We start from the raw sequence: 16,338 nt of genomic DNA on the forward strand, positions 1-16,338 counted from the left end.
AACTGCTTGTATCTCAGCCCCTTTTGTGTTAAAACGGGCAAAGGAGATCTCTGTTTTCTTAATCCTATGGGTAAGATTGTAAACTGTTAAATAGCCGCAGCACAAGTTTGGAGTTTTGGTGCAGTGGTTTGAGCTGTGATAAGTGAAGTTTGTGATGATCCTGCTGTTGCCTGGTTATGTGCTTTGCACATTTGTGTGATAACTATGATGCAGGGTTGAGAAGCTATTACATTTTATTATTACTTCTGTGTAAAGAAAGATATGTTTTTGCGTAGCTAGCTAATGTGCACATAATGCTTTCCTGTGCACAGGTACTCCATTCAGTGTAATTTTAACCTTCGGCAGTGTGTACCTGTTTATTCGCTAGTTAAGCTTTTTTTTTTTTTTTTAAATAACTTGAAGCCTGTTAATATATTAAAAAATATGCTACATATAATATATGCTATATCATATATTTTGGGGTTGGACTCCAAAACCAAGTGCTAATTGTAGCTGGGAAGCAAAGTAGAATAGTAAATTAATTACAGGTAATGAAGAGTAATGAATTACATGTGGATCAAAGAATTTATTTTGCCAGGTTGATGTTAAATGCTGCAGGAAGAAAGTGATTTATAGACTATATGTTTGGGCTGTGTAACAGTTAAGTAACACCGCTGCAGCTAGTAGTGAGAGATGCTATGGAAAGTTGACATGGAGGTATTTGGAATCAATGAGTAGCTTTAAAAAATACGTCTCTACAGGATCACTTGTTTCTAGTCAGTCAACAAGCATGCACTTGGGCTGTAATTGAGTGTTTTGGGTGATTCTGGTAATAAAATGTATCTCTACCAGAAAAAACATGAATGCATATTACTTTTTCATTGTCAATCTATACTTAGCATTAGGAAAATTTATCTTTGTTCTTTGGGCTGTAACTTTTGGCATGTGCTCTGTTTTTGTTAAAATGGCCATATCCAGTTTATTGAGAATAGTTCAACCTATGAAAAAATTAATCTGTGGTACTAAGCCTTTAATGGATTCCTTTTACAATGAATCACCCATTTGAATTGGAACACTTCACAAAAATAGAAATATCAGAATAGACTGTTTTCCATAAAATGTTAAGCCCTGTGGAGTCTACCTTTCTTGCTATAAAATTATAACCTTTTCCTGTCTATAAACCTATTGATGTTTAAAATGTAACCACAAGCACATCACGATCCTCAAACTTGGAACAAATTCTCACTGATGTATTGGAAAGGGATCCCCTATCAGTAATTGTGAATTTTCAGAACCAGTTTAGATTAAACTGAAAAACTTTGAGACTTTACAATCTTACAGAATGTTACTGTTGTTTTATGTTGCTAGTTTCTTTAATTACTAAGATAGTTTTTAGTCATGCAGTCTTTTTTTTAAAGGGAGTTTTTCCAATGGTATTTGCTTGCCTTCCTAGGATGCCATTTGAAGACAGCTTAAAGCAACATCGGTTGGGGTGGTTATGATCCCATGGACAGTCTCCCATGCCTTAGTAGTAGCACTACTTTGACCCCTTAGTATGTTAGATCAGGGAGCTAAACCAACTCAAAGCTGTCTGCAAAAAAGAAAGACTTTTTTTTTTTTTTTCCATTTGGCACTTTCAGCTGCATCACCGCAGGGTCAGATGGACAGTAGTCTCCTTAGTGAGGGAGTAGGAATGTGTGGCTGAGACTAGGAGACAGCACATCAGCTGGAGTTTAGGTTGGTTTGAATTGTTCTGGAACCATAGCCAAAGTTACAGTACATTCCAGTGTACAAATTAGACCTTGTGCTTTTAAAACTTGTTGGCATTATATCCTATCTTTAGGTACACTTCAGCTATGAAAAAGGAAAAAATGATTATGTATTAAAACTTGGGATTTGGGTGTTTCTATGCTCATATGCTCCCATTTACTCTTCACGTCCTATTTTCAGAAGCTTCCAAGCAAAGTAGACAAGTTTACTGCTCCTAACATTCTCAGTCTTCGTAGGGGTGCCAGGGAATTTGTGCGCTATTATTGCCAAAGATCAAGAACTGCATGAAAATATGTTCTCAACATATTTCAGCTTTTTAGCAAAGTTTTTTAGATGTGGAAGGCTAGGAATATAAGCGTGGTGTTTGACATACCTAGACTTATAGGGTGCTCCTGGCCTGGTTAATTACCCTTCATTCTTCCAAGTAAGGTAATTTGGGTTGAATGTTGTTTTCTCTGAGGGTGGTGAATAGGGAATGGTTAAATGAAAGTAAAATCCTGAAATGAGATCATGTCTGCTTTGTGTGGACTTCAGATTCCATGGAAGAGTGGAGTCTACAGCCAAAAGTTAATTTACTCCATTGTGGTGCAGTAACGCTGCAGATAACTTTATGCTTGATTGCGGCTCTGCCCCCACAGTGGTTGGAATCATCAGTGGTACACACCTAAATGCTCGAAATTCTGGGAAAAAAGGTCATCAGTGATTCAAACACTTTCTTTTTAGGTATAGAATTGTGCAAGCTTTTGAAGAACTCTGTGTACTAGAGGATTAGAATTAAGAAAGGTGTTGCTTTCTTACAGAGTTTAAAAATCCATTTTGAAAAAGTATAAAAGCTGTAGTGTAAAGATGCAAAACCAAGGTTATTTTTGAACTTGACTGGTCAGTCCTCCATATCTGAACATAATCACATTAAATAATAAGATAATGTCTTGGTCATAACTGCTGTTATAGCAGACACATGCATGTTCCTGCACATTTCAGTAGAAAACAGTTAATCTAAGCCATAACTGAAGTAATGGTATTACTTTGGAATGAAATGTGCAGTCAATTAGCAGCTAATATATAGTAGCCTGAACATCTCAAACCTGATTACAAAAATTTGTGTCTGCATCCTAAATAAATGAATGGTGGTAACATTTTAAAAAAAAATTGTTTCTAAGGATTAAAAAATATGATACATATTTCTGTGGTTTAGTGTATTAAAGCCAAAACTCTAGCAATCTAGTATTTTATGTGATATTTAAAAGAGCATAAAATAAAGCTGTTCCTATCCATCAAGATAAGAGGGGAAAAATACCATTGCCAAGCTAAAACCTTACTAAATTTGGAAAAGCAACATAAAAACAAAACTGCAATATATGAGGAGGCAGCACTTCAAAACAAATCTTTAGAATAAACATACAAACGTAATCCAAAATTTTCCAAAATAAGGGTTTTTAATTGCTATTCCAATAAGTGTAAATATTACTTTTACTGGGAAGTAAAGAGCACTGAGCATTTCTCATTTAATTTACTGGGGATTATTACTGCTTAAGTCTTTTTGATCATGGTCACTTCTGTAAGAGCCTAGTTTTTGAAATCTTTACTCTTCCTTTTTCCCTTCATTCCTTTAAAAACACAACAAAATACTTGGTTGAACATGCACCATGAAATTCAGTATAGAAATCCTATAAGTTGTTTTTTGTAGTTCAGCATGTACTTTAAGAATTAACTGGGTATTTCTGACAGGAGGAATCTCAACTATTTTTCCAATGCCTATGCTGCTGCAGTCAGTGCTGTGGACCCCGATGCTGGAAATGGAGAACTCTGCATTAAAGTTCCCTCGGAGTTGTGGAAACATGTTGATGGTAAAGTAAAGAGATGATACTGAAAGCTTAATTCAAGATGCCATTGAGTTGTTAGCTACGAGTTTGCATAGGAAGATAGTAGATTTAAATAAATAGAAATAACATTACATTATGAAATGGTGGTTACTCTTTCCTTTTTCCTCACCTATATCTTTTCAGCTGAAGTCTGAAAAATACCTGCACACTTCTCGGTAATATGGAGAAGACGTTGCAAGGTTTCTCAACAGCCTTTACAAACAAACTCTCTGGTGGTCATGAGCCCAGAAGTATACATGAGGATGTGGGTGTAATGGAGTATTTTGGGTGCTAAATTATAATTATTTGAAGCTGCTTACAAAGCAGCCAACAAACAAAAAAATTTACAAGGATATGCCTATATACGTGTTGTTTAAAAAGCTATATTAATTTTTTTCCCATCTCACTTTGAAGAATGGTTGGTTTAAAATTGATCCAATAGTGAAAAGTAGACTATAAACTGGTGTACTAGATCCTGGAACAAGTAACTTTTTTAATAAATTACCCTCCAACATTGATTATTTTCTTACATGTATTTTATTAGTTTCTTGTATTGGTTTTCTTATATGGTTTTATCAGTTTTTTCGCGTGGATTTGTGAGACCTGTGAGAGAAAAAACAGTATCATGAAACTGACTCAGTGTTGTCAGGTACACCTTAATGAGAAACACGCTTTTGTTTATTTTAATTTTTGTTTAAGTTCCTGTTGTGTTACTTGCAAGTCTAGAAGGGAAAATACTCAAACAGGTATAATTTTTCTTTTCAAAGTTTGAATGCCAAAATACGGTGAGACTTGTTGGTTAAATTTCACCATATGCCTGAATTTCTTTTCTTGCCAGCCTATTCGTAGGTGAGACTTCTGTGAAACTAAACCAAAGCAAAGACACTTCGGTTACAGGAAAAGCTTTAACTATAATAAGAGGTTTTAAGAAACTGCAAATGACAATAACATGTCTTTTAAGAATGTGCCTGTTACATGCAGTTTTTGGAAAAAATTATTTCAGCAAGGTACAAAGGAGATCATGGTTAGGGTACAATCACTGTATAAAGATTCATTACTATTGGGGAGTTGGAAGATGAAATGTAACTCCAATTGCAGTTTTTATTAATTAAAAAAGATTCTTATAAATTCATATCCTGTAAGTTAAGCTTAAAAGGTCTCAGTTTTGTAAGCTTTTGAGCTGTGCTTTGTAAGTGGACCTGGAGGTCCATGAGAATGAAGTAAACATACAATCTTGAAAGACTGAGTCCAAAACTGAATGATTATTCTGAAATAACTTTCATGTAAGTTGTATATATTTACTCTAATTTTGGTCTTGGTACGGCAGAGTTAAAAGTCCTGAAGGTGCATATAAACTTTTCTCTGGACCAGCCAAAAGGAGGCCTTCATTTTGTGGTACCCAACATGGAGGGCAGCATGGCAGAAAGAGGGGCTCATGTCTTTTCATGTGGTTATCAAAATTCTACAAGGTAAGAAAACTATCTTTGAATCTTAGACTGTATTTCCTATTTAATCTCAAAGTGTAGGAAATACAAATAATTTCTTTGAATTCTTGTAATTTTGAAAAATTATAAAACTTAATTGGTGCTTGAAAGGAGCGTACCGATGTGAAGTAGCTTCTAATGATTAGTAATTAGGATTTCTAGTCTTTATAGCTCAGCAGGAGGTAATAGCAAAGAAACTTGTAGTGCTTTATAAAATTATTGTATAGTAGGAGTCAGTATGTCAACATGCAAAGTATTTAAGAATATATTCTGGAACTTGAGAGAAAAATCATCGGTGAAAAAGGAAGTATAATTGTTAACCATTTTTCCCCCAATCCTAACTTCCCTAGATTTTGGTTTCCTTGTGTTGATTCATATTCTGAGTTGTGTACCTGGAAACTTGAGTATACTGTAGATGCTGCAATGGTGGCTGTTTCAAACGGAGATTTGGTGGAAACTGTATATACCCACGATATGAGAAAGAAGACTTTTCATTACATGCTGACTATTCCAACTGCTGCTTCTAACATTTCCTTGGCAATAGGACCTTTTGAAATCCTTGTTGATCCATACATGCATGAGGTAATAATCTTCATAGAGGTGTTCTTTTTTTTTCTTGTAAAGAACTAGTGACTATTTTTATGTTGCAACCAGTATATGCTGGTCAAGTATGGGTATGTCTAGATACGATCTCCATTAGTACAGTTATATGATAAAACTTGTCTAGTAATGCCTGTATTTAAATTTGTCTCCAAAGTAAAGCCTTTGAATGAGCAATAATTCTATTTATGCCTGAATTTATGGGGCTAATTTAGTTGGAGTTGGTAACAGCATATTTCTCAAAATAGCTTTAAACCCATCCACTTGCTGGTAGTAGATGAAAATTATTGCTACACAATTGGGTGGTCTTCTGAACTAAATTTGACATTGAGTTTTCATTCTTAACAGATTGTTGCCATAATGTTGAAGTCCACCAGTTTATATTTACATCTGTAGTTTCAGATTGGGTAAGGATGGACTTGGCGGGCAGATTAAGTTACCAGTTCAGGATAAAGACTGGCCTGTATATTCTTCTTTGGAAAGCATGATAGGAAAATACTGGGAAATGGCTATGTTTTACTTGCCCCAAAGGCAAACATCAGATTTTAGTCCTCAGCGATGGTTTTCTATTGACTTTTACTGGTGGATCATACTCACTTGTGAAAGATAATAGTTGTTTAAAAAAAAATCAGTTGTTGATATTTGAAAAACCCAAACTGATATATTTTTGTAGAGTTTGACTTCTATAGAGCTGACTTGAAGTTATATTTCGTTCTCAACTTGGTTCCTGTGTCACTGCTTTAACTGGTCAGTGTCGTTGACTGCATCATAAGTTTGTGGAACAAACAGTAATATCAAAGGTTACTTGTAGTTTTAGCTGTAACAAGTCTTCTAAACAGTGGCACTGCTCAACTGATTTGAAAATAGCTAATTCTTTGCTGCATAAAAGAAAAATATTATCTCCAAAAGACATTGGATTGCAAAATCAAAGAAAAATGTCATGTGTTTTTAAATTATAGACATCACTAGGTAGACACTGTTATTGTGCATTGTCTGCTAGAAATTACTTTCCTGTTGTTGCTCTCACAACTAAGATGGACATCCTGGTGCACTTTTCTGCCATGATAGTCATTATCACAGCTTGAAAATGCTTTTTTCTGTTAAATTTACAGCAGCTATATTTTTGTTGTGTTGTGGGATTTTCTTCTATTATGTAATGTACTTGATATTTATGGATTTAAATATATTTGTCAGTCTTGTACGAAATTTTCCTTTGTTTGTAGGTGACTCACTTTTGCTTACCACAACTTCTCCCATTGCTCAAACATACCACGTCATACCTTCATGAGGTGTTTGAATTTTATGAGGAGATTCTTACCTGCCGCTATCCGTACTCCTGTTTCAAAACTGTTTTTATAGATGAAGCTTATGTTGAAGTAGCTGCTTATGCATCCATGAGTATTTTCAGGTAAGTATTTGAGAAGATTACACCTTCTAAATCCACAGGCTTAGAAGCTCTAGATCCAAGACTATTGAGAAATACGTGAAGCTCTTATTATTTTTATAGCATGAGTTTTAGGCTCTCTGGTTTGAAAAGGCTGGCTTTTGTTGACATTATAGGTTTTTAATACCATTTCCAATTTTATCTGTTATAAAGATGTTGTATTTGTATCTTCTTTAAGAAAAAAATTGGCAGTGGTTTTCTTTCTGAATTAGAAACACCATGCATGAAATATTTAAGATCAAATTAAGTGCAGAAGTTTGATTATGTTTTATTTTTCTTCAGCTGGGATAGGGTGCCAGGAATCCAAACGTGTTTCAGCAGTTAAAACAAACTACTTTGGCTCTACACAGAAAGTTGTATGTAGACAATAATAGCAGGAGATCTGCCTGGATTAAGGATATTAAAAAAAAGATGTTACTATCTTATTGGAAAACCAGTGAAGGAATTATTTTATTTTACTTGTTTTGGCTTTTAAAGCAAGGTCTCTATTTTGCTTCTTTGGAGCTTGTGCTCATATTATGTTATTTTCTTTTCATGGGGGTCCAGCACAAATCTCTTGCACAGCGCAATGATTATAGATGAAACTCCACTGACAAGGAGGTGCTTAGCACAAGCCCTGGCCCAGCAGTTCTTTGGATGTTTTATATCCAGAATGTCCTGGTACGTATTTTACCATTGTACTCTCTAGAAAATGGGAAAAATCTAGGAAACTCAAATTTTAATTTGCATGTTGCATTTTATCGGAAGAATAAGTGAAACAGTAACTGTAGAAGAAAGGGAAAAAAAAAAAGGAAGAATAATAAAACCAGCTCAATAAATGAAAATCCATGAGATTTTTTTTTTTCTGTTTGAGAGGGGAATGTGAGATATAAAGGGTCCAAAGACTGTAGAGATTGAATATGTCTTCTCTCAGAAATTGTTGCTACTGAATGTTGTAGTGTACTTTGGCACCTGGAAATTCAGAGAGGAGACTCTTTTGTATGATCAGTAAATTTCTGTCAGATATTTTGGGTGAAGAAGTGTAGCCTGCATGGGAGGTACTTGTGGAGCACAGAACTAATAAATTATGAACAAGTTCGGGGAGGGGAATGCAGAAATGAGTGTCAAATGGGCAAATTCATTGGGGTGGTAAGCTGTCTATAACTCCATCCCTCAGAAAATCTCCCCCAGCTGGCTCTTGCAGTTCTGATCAGTGTTTATTTTAAAACCTTTTGCATACACTTTATATATCAGGGACAAGGAGTCCATTACCTTTTTCATGGCAAAAGTGTATGTCCCAGAGTATCCTTGGCTTAAAAAAAAAAAAAAAGAAACCAAAATGTTTTTAAATTGATGTTTGTACTATTATAATTTCTCTTGCTCACTTCCCTGTTTCTAGTCTATTTCCATTGTGAAGACAATCTTTTCCTCCCTCATAACGACTCTGTTTGTGTCTTTATTTTATTCACTTCATCATACTCTGTATGTCATTCTTATGTTTAGAATTCTATTTCATGATCATTTTGTGGTTTTTGACCATATTTTTCTCTCTTAGAACATAACTCTCAAAAGAGGTGTTTAAATGGGTGTCCACCAAATTGAGATAGGTATTTTTTCTACTTGCTGTCCAAATCTTTTGTATTGCATTGAGATGTTTATAAAGAAATTACAATCATATAGATGAGCAGTTGTTTTAACTTTAGTGTTCATTTCCTCTGTTTTATTGTTACTGTTTCAGCTAAAATAGTTTGGGTTTATATTTTAATCTGGGTTTCTGTGGTAAAAGTTCAGTTTTCACTGGTTTTTCAGTTTCATCGGTCCCGTCCAAGTGCCAAGTTACATAAATTGGTTCACAGCTCATCAGACTCCTATTGACTTAGAGAAGTTATATAACCTGCTGAAATTTGTGGCTATTTTGAGCTGGTCAAAAATACCACTCCTTACAAAATACCTTCTGAAGTGCTGTAATTCATGCTTCTTTCTTATTATAGGTCAGATGAATGGGTGCTAAAGGGAATCTCTGGTTATATTTATGGCCTTTGGATGAAAAAAACCTTTGGTGTTAATGAGTATCGCCACTGGATTAAACAGGTAACAACATAATAGTAGTATTTTCTATATCTTTCAGACATTTTACATCAAAGAAGATGCAATATAAAACCAGACTATAATATAGTTTTGCACTGCAATCTAAAGAAATGCTTAGTAATGACAAAACTTAGAGCTAAAATATTTTTACCACTTGCTGCAACGAAAAACATCAAACATGTTAACCAAATACGTTTCTGTGACTGCCTTATGAATAATAATTTTCATTGTCTCTCTGTGCAATTAGTTTTCCTCTTTTTGTTTGGGCTTTTGCACAAAAACAGAAAGAAAAAGTAAAAAAATATTGTACTTTTTTAAACATTTAGAATAGAATATGGGATTCATAAGGAGGTATATTTGGTGAATTTGTTATACTGTGATGGCCATCCATATAGGTCAGAAGGGCTCCAGTGTTAGCTTGGATCAATAGTGGATCAGGTATCTTTCAGTATCATTTAAGTACTAAATGAAATAATAGAACAGTAAAAAAAGGGATTTCCTTTCTTGGAAAAGAAATTTCTGTCTATACCTCACATTTCCAAATGTAATGCTTTGAGACAGGTACTTGCTAATGGTAGCAGCAGTGACTCTTCATTCTTTGCCAGTAACATTCTTTCACAGAAAGATTTATATCTTCTTTCTCTCATCACATTCTCTTACCCTTCCTCTTCCAAAAGCTAGATTACTAACCTCACGGGCTCCATTTACATCCCTTGCTCATATGGCGATCCAATACCATATCCTTACCTGCCTAACATACATTCAGCTCACTAGTCATGTGCTGCCTGTGCTAAAGGTGCGGGTGGTATAGAGAACAGTAGAACTGAATGAAGGTCTACCTGAGATTTCACTGCTGCATGCAGCAGAAGTTCCTTATGGATATTAGTTGCTCACATTCTTCCCTATGAGGCAGTTAAGTGCTTCCACATAGAACTAAGAGGTGCTGCTGTCACAGCCTCCAGTTCTGCCCTTACTGCTTTGAATGTATTATCAATATATGAAAGTGTGTGAGTTGATATGAATCAATAAATATCAATACATATCAACATTTGGAAATACCTTGACTAACATTGGGTTGCAGACAGACATAAATTCACTCTCCCTGTGCGCAAGCTGACCCAATTTGATTCAAAAGCCATGTTGACTGTTGGGTGATGGTAAGCCCACACAAACATCCTACCTTGAAGTGTGCTTGTTAACATGGGCATAGCACCACACAAATTCAAACTCATCTTCCAGTTCAGAGCCAGCTTCTGTCTGGCTTGGGCATGAGTCAAGGTGAGCTTCTAAATGCTGCAGTCTGCTGCATAGGTATACCCAGTATTACTTTTCACTGCAAGGAAATGGTGATCACCTTTATTTCGTTTGGTCAAAGACAACTTATTTATTGAACAATAATACTCTTCAGATATATTGTAGTTAAATATTGTGGGCTGACCTACAATCCAGACCCAGAACTGCTAATTTCTACTGTTTTATTATTGTTTGCTATGCTGAGGAACATCCCTGAGTTTAAAATGCTCTTTGTTTTTGTAAACAAGTTTAATTAGGAGGTATGGCTTGAACAATGATATGAAAAGCTTTCCTGTCATCTTTAAATAATTTCTCTACTTCTCAAAATTATGCTTGCTTATGTATGTTGTACTTTTTTAGGAGTTAGATCAAATAGTGGCATATGAACTGAAGACTGGTGGAGTTCTACTGCATCCAATATTCGGAGGAGGAAAGAGAAAGACAAGTATGTTTATTTAAGCCGCAAGTCATTACAGGGTATGTTTTTTATGGGGCCATTAATACATGCCTTGGGTGTGTTGTGTAGCACAAGGCCAAAGGCTGAAGAACTTCAGCTGCGCAAGGCATGTATTACCAGTCTCATAAAGTACATCTTGAGTATATTGTATCACTGTTGTTTTATTTTTCTTTCACTTTAAATGTTGAAGGGAGTTAAGTATAATGAATGTTTTTAATGCTGTTATAAAACTACTTTTTAGTAAGAGGATGAGAGAGCATATGGAGCCAGAATTTTGACCTGAGCTATTTCTGGAGTGATTAGTAATCTTTAGGCTTTTTACAGCATCATTGGTTTTCTTTTTCTGTGCTCTTTTTCTTTCCACTCTCAGTTACCACCTTGCAATCTTATACTGAGATTTCTTATCAATTGGAAAAAAAATATTAGATCAGTCACTATTAGTAACTGTGAACTGGCTGGGTTTGTATTTTCCCAATAACTGTAGCTTCAGTATTGCTAGCTTAGGCATTTTCCCTTTACTTCTTTTGTGATACTCCCGTACTACCCACTGAGTAGTGCTAACTTCTGGAGGTAGAAGAATATTACTAGAAGCCAGATCACTAAGTTCATCCAGGTTTCAACCTTTTGCTGGGTTTTTCTTTTCTTGGATAAATTAATCTAGTTGTGACACAGCCTCACAAAAAGTTGCTCTTTGGAAACTCATGAGCAGCATGTACAAAACTGTGAGGTTGAGCATGTGCAGGTGGAGTGGGAGAATACATGAATTTCTTAAGTCTTTACCACAGCAGAAGGCCCTGTGTTATGAAAATACAACCTAAATTGTCTGCAGCAGTGGTTCTCTTGCTTTTGAGTGTGTGCAAATCCAGGTTTTGTTCATTTAAAATTAAAACTCTGGATTTAGAACTGAATGAAGTATACAAATAACCCATTTAAAATTTGAGTAATGATCTTTTTTTGAGAGATGAAAAAAGAAGAAAGTGTTTTCTGAAATCAGGAATAGGACATATTGGCTAGTTTCCCAGCCAGGTGAATCCTCAACAACTGCCGTGTCTTCTGGATGTTGACAATCACAGATGCAGCTTGTGTTTGTGTATGCATGCCAAGCCATGACTCAGTTTTCCTTGCCTGCTCATGATGGATTTTGATTTAGTTCACTGTCCTGTTCTTTCAAGTGGTGAAGCAGACCAGGTACCTAGATGCTTTTGTTATGTATACCTCTGAAAAGCAAGTTACAGCTAGCTGCAGTCATTTTAGGCGTCCTGTTGGTGATGATGTCTTTTTTTAAAGAAAATTTGGGGTACTGAATTAGGTCTTGGCAGACTTTTTAATTGGCAGCATTACAATTTGGCAATATACTCTCTTATTCAGAGAAACTAAATTCAGATTAATAGGATCAGATGGAACTAGAGAAAAAGGGCACATTTTCAAAAACAGAAATTCACTAAAATAAAAGTGTCTTTGTAACTGTTAATTTTATTAGTTTTATTGTATTTATTGTAGATTTGGACACAAATAATTGACAAAATCCTGTTCTAATGCTCTTAAATGTAGGTTTCCTCTATGTGATGTATCAGTGTTAGACACTCTATGTTTCTACAGCTATTTCACTACTTCATTATATTACAGCTTATTAATAATATTCATAACATCACTTAAATATAAATTGCTGTTTCTTGTAGACTGTAAAGTTCCCTTGTATGTAAATTAAGTATATGTTCCTGACTCTCGGAAATGATTTGTATTTAGGGAGTTATTTTCATAATGATGTCTAGAATATTTCTCTCCAATATATTTTTTGCATTTCTTTGTTCTGGTTGTTATGATATGGTTTCCTGCCAAGCATATTTCCATTACAGCAGTCCCAAATAATAATGATATGAAGAAAAAAATAGGTTAATTAATAATCTCATTTTTCAACTAAATTAGAATAGGGAAAGAAATCATTGGGGAAAAAAAAAACTTCTTTTAGACACATGAATTAATTTCTGTGCAAAACAGAGTCTTACAGATTCTTCCAGTTTATGTCTGGTGAAACACAAACACTGCTCTCCAGAGCACTTATTTTAAAAGAAAAAATCCCAGAGCTTGGGAAAATGAAAGAAAGGAAACTGCAGGTTAACTGCTGTATGGATGAAAGCTTCAAAACAAAGCTTTGCGTGTTACGTTTTCATTTTGTGTTCTCCCCTCTCAGATTGTGGTTCTTTTCAGTCTTTGATTGTGCTGCTACCACCCTGTTGTAAAAGTTAAAAACTCAAGAAATTTATAAATATGTATCTTTCAAATGGAAGAAGCATATTGACAGGTTTATGTTGAATAACCGGCGTGTGTTCGAGAGCATGAGCATTACAAATTTCCATGGAAGAGCTAGTTCAATTTTCATTTTGACAAACGTTCTAGGTCCATGTTGCTAATTTTAATTCTCATTTGCTGCCAATACAATAAAAGTTTTAGAAGTATAATGATTGAAGAAAAATATGATCAGAAGAAATGTATTAATATTGAATGAACTACAAAACCTAACTGTCAAATGCAAATTTGTCTCAGTTTTGATTTGCAGTTAAATAATGTAACCAGTACCAAAATCAATCAATGCTTAGTAAATTTAAGAAGGCCAAGAATGTGGGTCCTGGCTTGGTTGTAATTTTCAAGAAAAGAATTTTACCAAAGTCAATCAACTGTATAATTTGAAGCTGGATGAATAGTTTTATACTTTGACCAAATTATTATATAATGTCTGAGCCACAACCTCAGTTTCCTCCTTGCGTTTCAATTCCTTCATGGTTGCTAACCCTTCCCTACCTTGGAATAGAGAATATCCAAAATAACAGGACAATTTTGATGAGGAGAACTTTATCAATTGCCTATCAACTAGAAACAGCAAGTAGTAAACCTAAGTACCTTCTTACTCATATACGCAGTATACTTAAGAAGCGTAGCACTTGCTTAAATTTAGAAATACTTTTCTTTTTGTATCTTCTTAAGATGTTTAAACATTCATGAGTAAAGTCAAGGGAGTCTCCCAGTAAATAGAAGGATGGAAAAAAATATTAAGGTATCGCAGCTACCTTGGTTCTTGCCATCTTCTGAAGTCTTAAGGGCTGCAGATAAGGAGCTAAGTGCTGGTCCTGTCATGGTAGAATGCTTCTTGCTGGCATATGTTTTTCAACTGCATGGAAAGATTGGTCAAAGTAAAAATGGTCTGTTAATAGGTCTTTGAAGGTTCTGGAAGACCAGTCTTCCTGAGGTAGCTGGCATGAAAGATCAGGTTCATAGCACTTATCTTTGATCGTTACAATTCATGAATTATTTAATTCTGTCTTGCAGTGTCTTCTTCTAAAGTCTTTGGACAAATCAAGTGCCTGGTCCATCTGGAAATGGTTTAGTTAGATTACCTATAAGTGAGATTCACAGGCGAAGAATCCAATTTTGAGCCCAGAAATTTTAATTAGCTGGCATTTTCTATGTCGCAATGGCCAATTTGTGATTCTTCACCAACCAGCATAAAATAAGTCTGGATTCCCACTTCTGAAGAAGTTGGCCTGATATGGTGTGGGTCCAGTTTCTTAAGGTGTTTGTTATTCATTCATGGAAAACTCAAATGTCCTGTGAAAAGAACTGAGAGAAAAAACATAGCACAACAAAATACAGTTGCCATCACTAAAGTCAGACTTCTAATTATCTCCACTTTCCAAATAATTGAAAGGGGGCAAAAAAGGTCTTATTTTTCTTGAGAGTTACAGTGTTACAGCTACTCTTCTACTTTGAAACTGGACTGTAGGTCAGAATGTTTGTGTTCTGAAATGCAAAACTTGGTGGAGAAAATTAATTTTAAAGCTCATCAAAATTAAGTCTTTTGGCGTTTTATTGCTGTAGAGTCACGAAGGCTATCCAGAAATCAGTTCTGTTTTTAAAAGTTTCAGGGTTTCACCATTTGTTTGTCTTCTGATATCGAATGAAATTAAACCATTTAAAATATTTTGCTTATAGACATAAAGGGTATGTGTGAAGGAGCACCACAGATAGTTCAAGTTATGGAAACAACGTGGCAGCTGTAACATGATGCGCTCTGCCTAGTCTTCCTTGGCGTGTTATCTGATTTAGAAGATATCAGTTTGCCAAAGTATTGAAAGCATAAAGTTGCTAACTAAAATAAAAAACAAGCAATTCCTTTGGCTCATCACATGAAAGTCTGCTGTGAATTTTAAAACTCTTATTTTTCTTTAATTGCAACAATTATTTATTTAAATATAAAATATTCACTATGTACAATCACTTTGAAATGGAAGTGGAGCAGGAGGAATGTCAATTCATGATTAATTTCCAGACTCAAGTCACAGATTCCTTGCTCTGGTTGCTACTGCTACCACTGTCTTTACAGTAATACACAGCATGTATTACCTGTCATTATTCTCTATACAGTACTTGCTGTATGCCAGGTACATACACCCATGTCACCTTTCTGTACAAGCATGCGGTCATTTTAGCATGTCATAATTTATAACTTTAAAGCAGTAGAAGAGATCCTAAATAATTGTTGGTGCAACTATAATTTTGGTTGCCAAGTTATATTTTAAGTTTCATTCCATAAAATGCAAAATAAAAAGCTGGGGTTTTTTTATTTTTATTTTTCAGCCCTGCATCACATTTACATTTTTCTATCAAACACCCTCATACACTGTCCTGGGAATATTACACTATGTTCCAGTGTAAAGCACATCTTGTTATGAGACTGATTGAGAACAGGATTAGCATGGAGTTCATGTTACAGGTAGGTATTTAAATGATTATGTGGAATATAGACAACTTTTGTCTTTACTTGCATTTCTATCCTTTAAATGGCGTTTAAGAAAGAGCAAAACAGGTCATCATAGGATTCCATTTGTATTTTCAGTTTTAGCAGGATAGAGCAAACATAAAATGTAGGTCATTTGTGTTAGGATAAGGTTAGCTATTATTCTTATACATAACTTGTAATACTTTTTATATATTGCATATTCTGTTTAATGTTAAGGTATTTCATTGCTTTGGTTTATTGTGATTGGTTGTTAACACCAAGGACCTGTTTTACTTACTCTAACTGGTGTTGCTGTGAGCTAATCTAATCAAATTACAAATAATGAAAGTAATGAGAATCCAGCTTCTGCTCTCTCCACTGCATAAAATTTTCAGTGCTAAAGGGAGCATAGATCTTTATATTAGAAGAAGAAGTTGAATAGAAGATTGTAATTTTATTCTGAAATACTAAACTTCTGCAGAGTTGTAGTTTTTCTTCTTTACTAAATATGTTTTTTGACATGCCTTAAAAAAGACAGGGTGCTGTAAACAAACACCCAGTTAGAAACTGAGTGATACCGTTTCCTATCAACTTCAGGTTTTTGGATT

The 16,338-nt window shown here is 34.8% G+C and overlaps 1 protein-coding gene across 2 annotated transcripts in view; it reads left to right on the forward strand.

Moving 5' to 3' along the window:
• TAF2 (TATA-box binding protein associated factor 2) overlaps positions 1 to 16,338 on the forward strand; it is a 65,309-nt gene that overhangs the window by 8,474 nt on the left and 40,497 nt on the right. For both annotated transcript variants that reach the window (XM_075141237.1, XM_075141238.1), the window contains exons 4-11: positions 3,478 to 3,596; positions 4,939 to 5,080; positions 5,446 to 5,677; positions 6,919 to 7,103; positions 7,686 to 7,799; positions 9,110 to 9,209; positions 10,860 to 10,948; positions 15,589 to 15,724. In XM_075141237.1, coding sequence (XP_074997338.1) covers positions 3,478 to 3,596; positions 4,939 to 5,080; positions 5,446 to 5,677; positions 6,919 to 7,103; positions 7,686 to 7,799; positions 9,110 to 9,209; positions 10,860 to 10,948; positions 15,589 to 15,724 — 1,117 coding nt within the window. The remainder of the gene's footprint in view (positions 1 to 3,477; positions 3,597 to 4,938; positions 5,081 to 5,445; positions 5,678 to 6,918; positions 7,104 to 7,685; positions 7,800 to 9,109; positions 9,210 to 10,859; positions 10,949 to 15,588; positions 15,725 to 16,338) is intronic.

The sequence above is a fragment of the Calonectris borealis genome, chromosome 2, assembly GCF_964195595.1.
Source record: "Calonectris borealis chromosome 2, bCalBor7.hap1.2, whole genome shotgun sequence".
Lineage (NCBI taxonomy): Eukaryota > Metazoa > Chordata > Aves > Procellariiformes > Procellariidae > Calonectris > Calonectris borealis.